The 10,683-nt window shown below is 50.0% G+C and overlaps 2 protein-coding genes across 2 annotated transcripts in view; both read right to left on the reverse strand.

Annotated features, from left to right (window-relative positions):
• Gpn2 (GPN-loop GTPase 2) overlaps nt 1-3,356 on the reverse strand; it is a 5,625-nt gene extending 2,269 nt beyond the window's left edge. The window contains exons 1-2 of the mRNA XM_005353396.2: nt 2,933-3,356; nt 2,000-2,156 (exon numbers count right to left, since the gene is read on the reverse strand). Of these exons, the coding sequence (XP_005353453.1) occupies nt 2,000-2,156; nt 2,933-3,343 (568 nt within the window). The 5' untranslated portion in view covers nt 3,344-3,356. The remainder of the gene's footprint in view (nt 1-1,999; nt 2,157-2,932) is intronic.
• A 642-nt stretch (nt 3,357-3,998) lies between these two features.
• Nucleotides 3,999-10,683, reverse strand: part of Gpatch3 (G-patch domain containing 3) — a 7,923-nt gene continuing 1,238 nt past the window's right edge. Inside the window, exons 2-7 of the mRNA XM_005353096.3 lie at nt 8,829-9,250; nt 7,487-7,661; nt 6,604-6,663; nt 5,036-5,157; nt 4,651-4,778; nt 3,999-4,232 (exon numbers count right to left, since the gene is read on the reverse strand). Coding sequence (XP_005353153.1) covers nt 4,016-4,232; nt 4,651-4,778; nt 5,036-5,157; nt 6,604-6,663; nt 7,487-7,661; nt 8,829-9,250 — 1,124 coding nt within the window. The 3' untranslated portion in view covers nt 3,999-4,015. The remainder of the gene's footprint in view (nt 4,233-4,650; nt 4,779-5,035; nt 5,158-6,603; nt 6,664-7,486; nt 7,662-8,828; nt 9,251-10,683) is intronic.

Consider the following 10,683-nt stretch of genomic DNA (forward strand, 5'->3'; position numbering starts at 1 on the left):
AGAAAGAAAGAAAGAAAGAAAGAAAGAAAGAAAGAAAATGAAAAGAAATATTCTCTTGGCTTGGTAGCACAGGCTGGTAATCCCAGATACAAGGACAGCCAAGGCAAAAGGGTTGGAAAGTCAAGGATAGCCTAGACTACAAGGTAAATTTAAGGTCAGTCTGGGTAATTTAGTGAAATTCTAATCCAAATGAAAGAACCCTGTGAGATTGCTCGGTGAAGACAGACACTCGGAGCCAATCTGACAACCCGAGTTATCTCTGGGAGCCACACGGTAGAGGTAGACAACCAATCCACACAACTTGTCCTGACCTCCACACAAACATGTACCCCACATAAATGAAGAAATCTAATTTAAAGGGGGCAGCTTGAGAGGTTAAGAGTGTTTGCTACTCTTCCAAAGGACCTGAGTTCGGTTCCCAGTATCCACAGGGGAGGCTCATAACTGCAACTTCATCTCCAGGCGATCACATGACCTCTTCTGGCCTCCCTGGGGACACACATATGTATGGCTACAGTCACACAACACACACAGCTTTTTAAGACAGGGTTTCACTAAGCAGCTCTGGCTGTCCTGAAATATGTAGACCAGGCTGGCCTCGATCTCACAGAAATTAACCTGTCTCTTCCTCCTAAGTGTTGGGATTACAGGCATGTGTCAGTATACCCATTTAAAATAAATCTTTTTTTTTCTTTTGAGATAGGGTTTCTCTGTGTAGCTTTGGCGCCTGTCCTAGAACTAGCGCTTTAGACCAGGGTGGTGTTGAACTCACAGAGATCTGCCTGTCTCTGCTTCCCCAAGTACTGGGATTAAAGGCATGTGCCACCACCACCCAGCTAAAATAAATCTTTTTGTTTGTTTTTTGAGCAGGGTTTCTCTGTAGCTTTGGAGCCTGTCCTGGTACTCGCTCTGTAGACCAGGCTGGCCTTGAACTCACAGAGATCAGCCTGCCCCTGCCTCCCAAGTGCTGGGATTAAAGGCATGCGCCACCACCGCCTAGCTAAAAAAGTGTAGCCCAGGCTGGCCTCGAACTCGTGATCCTCCTGCCTCTGCCTCCTTCAGCAAATCCTACCAACGTGCGCCACCACAACCGGCTAAAATAAATCTTAAGGAGAAAAAAATACCAGTGGTTTCTGCATGGCAGACTGTTTATCTAGCAGGTGTGAAGCTCCAGGTTCAATCTCAGTTTAACACTAAAAACAAAGCTCTTGATTCCTTCCTTCCCTATCTAGAGAGGGTCTCACGTAGCCCAGGCTGGCCTTGAACCCGCTCCTCCTGTCTTATCTCCCAAGTACTGGGATTACAGACACACATCATCATACCAACGGTCACTTGGGCTCCTTGGAAAGTCGCTCCCGAAGACGAGTGGACTCTGGGCTGACCTCCCTCCATGTCCTGACTAGGCAAGGTCCCTTCCATGTCACTCCCAGCCCCCTCCCTGCTCAAATGCTAGACATTTCAGCTTTCTTCTCTTGGCTCCTTCATGGTTTCAGATTTTTAGGGAGCAGACGCCATTAGCACAGCAGAAAAAAAATGCTGATCATCGAGACACTACCCATTGAGTCCTACGCATTCTTGCCACCTGAGGATGATGCAGGTATAAGTTGGCAGTCTACAAGCCAGTCCCTGCTGGGTCCACCCATGCCTCCAAATCAAGGCTTTCTACCCTCTAGAACACCTGCTGTTTGAGCCACCCGGGGGATGGCAGTTAGTTTCACTATGACAGTTCACACTAGGCCAACACTTCTGCCCTACTGGTCAAGCTAGAACAGTCCTCCAGTAGGCCACTTCTCACCAGCCAAGGGTCAGGGTGCCAGGGCTCAGGGCAGTGAGCAATTATCCACTCCTTCAGCTAGCCACTGTCCTACCACCTTGTCTTAATCGCTCTGTAGCGCTCCTCTGCGATCTCTAGTCTACTCCAGTATCTGGCACAGCGATGCACCACGTTAGGAAGACACAGTGGGGCAGCTTCCCTCCTGCTCCAAGCAGGGGCTCTTACCCAGCTTCCCATAGTGTTCGATAAGGTCCATCTTGGAGAGGAGGTTGACATGAGGCAGCTCCACATGCAGCATGGTGGCCAGGGAGGTGCACAGCACTGAGATGAACTTGCCTGGGTCTGTGCAGTAGTGAGAATCCACAAGATGGACAGCAGTCAGCTGTGAGCGGAAGACAGAGGATGAGAGGGAAAACCGGACCGCAGTGGGAGGGGCTTCGGGGCCACGCATCTCTCGTGAGATGAGCAACTTAAGGATCCAGCCTAAGCCTTCCTCAGCTGTGTTCTGCTTCTACTTCCTTGTATGTGTGTGCTTGCAACAGGGGTTTACGGCCTGGAGCTCATGATCTTTTTGCCTCCACAAGCCAAGTGCTGGGACTACAGGCATGTGCCACACTTTCTCGGGCTCTTGTATTTAATTCTAATAGCCAGCATCATGTCTTCCGCCCAGAAAATATGCGGGTTTTCTTACAAAGTACCTCCCTACTATGCTGGGGACCAAATCCAGGGCCTGCAGTCTCTGCTTGTTAGGCAAGATCTCTACCATTGAGCTAAATCTCCAGTCCCTCTTACGAGGTTTCTTGCATAGTGCCCTGCAGTGGGAGACGGGTTCAAATTACACTGCATCTGTCTCTCTCCTCTTTCACTACACTTTTGCACACCAACAATTGCTGTAGCCACTCTCTATATTGATCACTTCCACTTAAAATCCCAATTAGGAACTAACACATTTATTCAAGAGATACAAAACTGAGCCGAGAGGACTTTCCCAGATCACGGAGTTGGTGGCAGAGTTAAAATTCGAACTCAGAGGCTTTAGTTCTGCTCCAAACTCAACTCGGCCAGATCTGGCAGTGTGACTTGGGGGCGTGGCATCAGCCTGCCTCCCTGTCTCAGGGACTCCATCTGCGTTAAAGGGCTTGCCCGACCGAGACGCACCCTGAGGTCCCACTGTGCCATCTGGGAGAAGATATTGCGCAGGGCGGCATGGTGCGTGCAGAGCTCCACCTGGCCGGGGCAGTCGAAGAGAAAGTAGTGGCCTCGGAGGGGCTCGAGCTTGGTGCGCAGCCAGTCCAGGTTGGCTTCCAGGTACTCCATGCAGTAGAGCAGGCCACCGTTGGGGCCCAGGCGCAGCGCGTCCATCACGTCGCCCAGCCCCACCAGCTCGCCCACGTCCACGGCACACTCATAGGGCAGCCCTTCGTTAGCTGGGTCCAGGTTCACCACGGCCACGCGCCGGCCGAGCGCGCGCAGGAACTCACTCATGCCCAGGCAGTACGTGGTTTTCCCCGAGCCCGGGGGCCCGATCACCGCCTGTCCGAAGGCCGTGGCCGGGGCGGCCCCCGCCATGGCTGGAACAGGTCAGCCCACAGGCGCCTCCCGAACTAAAACAAGGAGACTCACGCAGAAAACTAGCAAACTACCCGGCAAGGAAGGGAAAAGCTCCGACTTCCGGACTCCGCCGGAAATGGCTGAGAGGAAGTCCCGCCCACACGTCAAAGACGTTGACCGGCAATGGAGCCCTAGTTACACCGCCCGCCGCCTTCCTCCCGCTGCGGTGTCAGTCTCAGGGTTTCCCTGGTTTCTCTAAGTCAGACTTCCGGGCCGGTCCAGACCTAAACTCGTTTATTCTCGTGCAGACCCGCCCCCAGCCAAAAGGTAGAGGTGGTGAGGGGCCGCTCGACCCTCTCTGGATCAGTTCTTCTCTGGTCCCATATTCTTTTTCTGACCTCGTAATGTCCTCCTTCAGAACCCAACAAACCCGACTGGAATGTGCCACAGGCAGTCCAGATCTTCCTGGTTCTGGGGCGAGCCCAGACAAGGACTAGGGTTCGGAGACCACCCCAGGAGAGGGAGGGGCTTTCTGTGAAATCATCTTTGAGGTAGACTAGCGCAGGCGTGCTCAGGTATGAGCACGTGAGCCTGTTTTGCAGACTCCCTGGCTCTTAGCTGCTTCAGAGGCCCACAAGGCAAGCCCCAGGCTGTTTCCTGCAGCCGAGTGACCCTGCCCAAGGACCAGCGTCACTCAGGCTCCAGGGGTCTGTCCAAGGCACAGCTGGAACCCCTCACAAAAGTCATATCTGTCCGAAACTTCATGCTTGTGGGTGGCTGGCGTCGGAGCAAGGATTCTGTCTCGTCTTGGGGAAGAGGTTCATCATAAATTGTGGAAATGAGACCCAAGCCAGTTCTACGGGGTCTCTTCAGTTGCCCAAATGGCTGTAGTTTCTCTCCATGGTACCTGGATCAAACAGGGCAAGGGACAGGAGTAGCTACTAAGTATCTAGTTTGTCCTGTAAGATACACTGTCTTGTGCTGATAGGGTTTGAACCCAGGGCCAGACCCCAACACCTGCAGTAGTGCTCGCCACCTTCTGGAGACCGTCTGTGCCAACTACAAGGAACATTTTCATTCCCACAACGGGCTCTCTTATGAAGCCCAAACTCAGACTTGAGGAAATGACTTTCCTGGGGGACCCATGACAGTGTTAAGTTATAAGATTTGGTTCTAAAAGGAACATAAAGAACTGTATCATCAATTTCTTCTACTATGAAGTTCATCTTCTAGGGGTATCTAGCATGCATCCCCAAAGCAACAAGAAACCAAATAACATCATTGCTGGGTTAAGACTCTAAGGAATCCTTCAGGGGTGCACTTACCCCAATCCACGTTTGCATCTGGGGTGCTGGCCATCACCTTCTGGGGCCTCAGGCACCCCGGAGCACCTACTACCCAGGCCCTGGCCTTCAGCCCAGCCCTGGCGCTCCATCACCTTCCGGCCAATGCCCTGCAAAGGGAAGCAGTGAGACTCAGGCTGAAGTTTGACAAGGTGGTGTGTGTCCCATCCATCACTTGGGAGACAGGGGCAGAAGGACCTGACCTTAGGGTCAGGATAGGCTGCATATGGAGATCCTACTCAAAGGGAGGGAGGGATGGGGGGAGAGAGAAATGGGAGAAGGGAAGGAGAGGGGAAGGAGGGAGGGGGCCGATTCTTGGAGAACACAAGAAAGAGAAACATCAGTGGGCAGAGCAGCGCTCACTTACCTTGGTGTGGTGCTCAAAGGCGCCCACTTGGCGGCCTATCACAGAGCCATCTTCCTGGCCACCACGGAGTCTCTGTTCCAGGCGCATTTGGACATAGTCACGGGCGTCTTTGTCTCCACCATCTGAGGAACCATAACCCATTTTGTAAAAGGGTCCCTCTCACACCAGGAGGATCAGGTATCTGGGGTCCCCTCACAAGACTTAGGGATTAATTTTCATAATGCCTGCAATCTCTCTCAGGAGGCTGGGAACACGCACCAGGAAGCACAGTTCCCATGCTGCACACGAGGAACTGTTGTGGGCTAAACTCTTGGGAGACGGCGAATATGTATTACCTCACTGGTTAATAAGAGCCGACTGGCCGAGGGCTAGGCAGGATTTTTGGTGTAGAGAGAACACCGGAAAGGAAGGTGGAGTCTCAGAAGTCCCGAGGAGACAAAGAAAAGGAGGAGATGAACTTTCCATATTGAGATAAGGAAGGTACCGATCCCACGGTAGAACATAGACAGAAGTGGGTTGACTGAGGTGGTAGGAGCTAGTTAGGAACAAACTTAAGCTGTCAGCCAAAACACCAAAAACAAATAAATTTAAAAAAATTATCAAAGGGCTGGAGAGATGGCTCAGTGGTTAAGAGCACCGACTGCTCTTCCAAAGGACCTGGGTTCAATTCCCAGCACCCACATGGCAGCTCACAACTGTCTGAAGATCCAGTTGCAGGGGATCTGACACCTTCACACCAATGCACATTAAATAAACCATAAAAAATATTTTTAAAAAAATTATCAAAAAAAAGGGCATTCAGACTGGTCTACATAGTGAGTTTTAGAACAGCCAGGGGTACACAGACTGTCTCAAAACAAAACAAAAACCAGAAACAAAACAAAAATCCAGGTCATTTTTCCCTTCAGAACTATGAGGTGACCAAAGGCCAAGCTTCTATTTAGAGCCTGTTTGTTCAGTCAGCCCCCGAGGGTGTTCCCAGAGCCTGCCCGCCAGCAGCACCTAACTACAGGCAGTGAGTGCACACAAGCAGAGATGGTAAGTCCAGTCAGCCTGTTTGTACAGGTTCTGCACCTGCAGATCAACCACTCTGAAACGACTCAGAACATAACTGCATCTGGATCAACACACAGACTCCCCACCCCATCATTCAGTCTCTCTCATGTCCCCAGGGCAGGGATTCCAAGCTGTACACCACCATAGCTGGCGAGTAATTCTTTTTCCTGGTGCTGGACTTGAACCCAGGGCCTCACATCTGCTAGGAAAGTACACTGGGATTTTTTCCCCAGCCCTTGCTAACTGATTTTGAGAGAGATTACTTAAAGTGTGCATGAGGATGTATGTAGGTCTATGCAATTACACAATTGCGTACGAAAGCACTTGCACATTTTGGTGTGCACAGTGGTTCTAGAACCATTCTCCTAGAGCATACTGAGAAGGAGTGCACAGTGCCTCTAGCTCCCTGACTCAACCTCTGCCAAGCATGTGCGACTAGCATACAGTTACATACATATATATAACATACATATAGCACCAGTTCCTCCCAGGACTGCCACCCCTGCCAGTACCTTTGTCATAGTAGACACTCATGTCCACGTCCCAGTCATCGGCCGTCTGCTCGTCAAAGTCTACAGGGATAGAAGCATGGGTTGAGGACTCGGACGAGGAACCCAACCGAGGGGCTTGCACAAGCTGAAGGTGCTCTACCGTCAAGCTCTGTGCCTCACCCCAGTGACTCCCAGCTGTGCTCAACCAAAGTCCAGTATTACACAGACATTCTAGGTGCTATCCCAATTCCTCATTCTAAAACAGGATCAACAGTTCGCATTGTACATGGTGGAAGCCATTTCCTAGCTTTATTTAGACTGTCGGGCAATCATTCACTATGTGGAGCAGAGAGGCAGCTACCTGGGTTTGACAGCCCTGCATCCCCGACAAAGTCCTGTGTTAACGACTTAGTCTCAGACGCAGCGGGAAGTAACGGGAACTTTAAGAGGTAGGGCTTCATTTATGACCTTAAAAGGGACTGTGAGACCAGGTCTCTGGTGTTGCGGGAGGTCCTTCCGCTCCTCCAGCCTATAGCCGCTGAGATACCAGCCCATTGGGGCGTGGTCTCTCTCCCTTTAAAAAAGCAGCCACCTCCCTCCCTATAGAAATGGGCCAAGCAGTGATTAAAAGAATACAGTGTCTGTGTAATTATTTCGGGGCATAAGCTAGCCAGGTGGCTGGGGTGCTGGGGACGCAGCCCCGCCGCTCCTAATACTACACTCTTCTTCCTTCTCTCTCCCTTGCGTCCCAGTCATGAGATGAACAGGCTTCCAACCACACTGCAGCCTCACCACAGGCACAGAAGCCAACTGACCATGCCCAAGACCTCCAATTTAAGCCAGCTCTCCTCTCTTTAAAAGTTAATTCATCTCTGGTATTCGCCACAGTAACCGCAAGCCTTACCTCCTTCTTCCTCCTGCCAGAACTGAGCATCAGTGTAGAATACCAGGCCAGAGCCGCCCTTCTCCCACTTGAGCTCAATCTCTTCCTCAAAGAGCCGCTCGGTTGTCCGCTCCTGCCTGGTCACGTCCTCGTGCAGAGCCTCATGACGCTCCCACTCCTCACACCGGTCATCATCCTGGGAGAAGGGGAGAAAGGGGCGACCTGTGTGTCTGACTCCAGACTGCAGGCCTAGGAGGAGTCTCAGGCCCAGCAGGGGACACGGGACCTTGACCACAGCATGTGTTTTCAGGCACCTCCACCTTGAGACCTTGACAACACCTGCTGCCAGCCCTCTGCTGCTCACCCCACCCCATCCGCTCTCAGTTCTGTGCTACTGACCACAGTTCCTCCTCCATGCCGCTTCTCTGCTTGCTCAAACCCTCAGCTGAGACCCCAGCCTACACAAAGCCCGCTCAGTCTATAGCTCTCTCTAGTGTGTAAATCGGTGTACACCATTTAAGCCTTTCTTAATTATGTCATCTCCTGCCCTTCCTATAACTGGGTTCCTAGAATAATCCCAGTGGCTCTGTGAGGTAAGTGCTGTTATTTCCATTTTACAGGAGGGAACCGAAGACAGAGGTAAGGCTGCCCCCACACTGCCAAGAGCAGCCGAACCAGCAGGCAATCCCAGGCCATCTTCACACAGCCTTCCACACTCTGTCTTTCTTGTTTCAACATTTAGGTTCTTCCAGGGCAGAAAATGGATCATGGGATGTCTTTGAGCACTAGTTCTTACTACAATGTGCTCAACTGGACTTGTGGAATGACAGGATGACTCTTGGCTTGACTCCCCTGGGGCCCTATGCTGTGGGATAATGCTCTTGAACACTATAAAGATTTGTCACTTGTACTGGTTTAATAAACACTGATTGGCCAATAGCTAGGCAGGAAGTATAGGAGGGCCAACCAGAATAGGAGAATTCTGGAAAGAAGAAAGGCTCAGTCTGCAATCACTAGGCAAACATAGAGGAAGCAAAATGAGAATAACTTACTGAGAAAAGGCACCAAGCCACATGGCTAAACATAGGTAAGAATAATGGGTTAATTTAAGTTGTAAGAGCTAGTTAGTGATAAGCCTGAGCAAAAGGTAAAATAGTTTATAATTAATAATAAACAATAAATAATTATTTATTATATTATTATAGTTTATAATTGATAATTAATAATTGATAATAATTAATGAAAAAGGCTTCTCTGTGTGTTTGAGACCGAACAGCTGCCGGACCAGGTGGGATAGTAACTTCTGTCTCCAAATCCTGGCCTGGCCTCTGCAAGAGACGAGCAGAGGGCTGCACCTACTCACATCATCGGAGTGTGACTCCTCTTCTTCCTGCAGCCCTTCATCCTCAGGCTCATCCAAGAGGCTGGCTGGTGGTTCTTCCAAGAAGGTTTCCTGGGGGATCTCCTCCCCCTCGGCAGTGTACACATGCTCTTCCTGCTCCACGGTCTCCGAGTCCTCATATTCAAAGGGCACATTGCCATAGCGACGGGAGGAGCCTGTCTTCGGGAACTGGAGCTGCAGCTGCGTGATGATTCGAGGTGGAAGACGGCAGGCCCGGATCAAGTCCAGAAAGACCCGCAAGGGTGTGCCCACGTTGCCATTGGGCATTAGCACTGGTGGATTCAGCTCTGGTAGCTGCTTCAGGTCGGACAAAGTAAAAGCTTCATTTGCTGCCTTTCGACTCTGTAGCTCCTTCCGGGTTTTAAAGGGAAAGGGCTCCAAATCTTAGGGAAGGGGGAGAAGAATGGATATTAAAATCCTCGACATTTGCACTAATATTCAAGTCAGAAGTAAATCTCACTTTGAAGTTGTTTCCTGTCAGGCATGGTGGTCTACATCTGTGAGACCAGCACCCAGGGAATTGAGGCAAGAGGAGGTAGGTAGGAGGCCAGTTAGGCCACATAGTAAGACATCTCAAAGAAGGGCTAACAAGATGAACTTCCTCCAAGCTGGATGGTTTGAGTAGATCTGGCAGAAGGTGAGAACTGGCTCCCGTAAGCTGTCCTCTGACCTCCCCACTAGAGTCACAGCACATGTGTGTCTTCTACCTCCACAAAACAAATGTAATTTAAACAAATGTTTTTGTGTATATACCTGAGTGTGTGTATGTATATGTATCACATGCATAAAGGAGCCTGTGGAGGTCAGATCCACAGACTGGAGTTACAGGCAGCTGTGAGCTGCTGTGCAGGTGCTGGGAACTGAGAATCCTCTGCAAAAGCATGAACTTAAGTGCATTTAACTTGTGAGCCAGATGTATTTCCTGTCTAGCCCTTGTATTTCCTGTTTCCCTGGAGGAATACACAGCTTTCTCCAACATCTGCCTCCTGGCGATTGGCTTTCATTGGCACCAGAGATAGAATCATTACCTCTCAACTAGATCTGGAGCCCTATGCTGACTGTCACCAATCCCCACTGCACATGTCTTGTATTCCAGGCACATCAAATGATTTTTTTAAATTATTATTTGCTCGATTATTGTGTTATGTGCATGTACACCACAGTGCTCCTATGGAGGTCAGATGATAACATGCTATAGTTGGTCTTCTCCTTTACCATGGGGGTCTTAGAGATCCAACTCAGGTCTTCCGTTCTGGCAGTAAGCACCCTTACTCATCTTGGTCATCTTGGTAGCCCAGGATTGTTTCAAGAAGTCAATAAAAAAATGATGGACTGGTTAGATATGGTGGTAAACACTTATAATTCCAGCATTTGAGAGGCAAGGGCAGGAGGATCAGGAAATCAAGGTTATTTCTTTTATTTATTTTTGAGATAGGCCAGGTATGTATGACCTGTAGACCAGGCTGGTCTTGAACTAAAAGATCTGCTTGCCTTTCCTGGGATTAAGGGCGTGCTCTACCGTGCCTGGTTCAAAGTCATTCTAACATAGTTTGAGACACAGGGAAGCAACTCATTACTCTCATGCAGTATACCCTGATAAGACATTGTTCAGAAAGATTCTGCCAAAACCATAACCTTGCTCACATACACACAAAAAATCATTTTCTGAAGACATCTGCTCAACAACTGTTTGTTCAACCTTGAACTGACACCACTGGGTTGCTGGGTCCCAACATCTTCCTCAGGGGTGGGGGTGAGAAGGTGTAGTGTCAGTGTCTGAGGTAAAAGGCGTACAGCAGACATAGTCATTTTTTTT

Source organism: Microtus ochrogaster, chromosome 10, assembly GCF_000317375.1.
Source record: "Microtus ochrogaster isolate Prairie Vole_2 chromosome 10, MicOch1.0, whole genome shotgun sequence".
Taxonomy (NCBI): Eukaryota; Metazoa; Chordata; class Mammalia; order Rodentia; family Cricetidae; genus Microtus; species Microtus ochrogaster.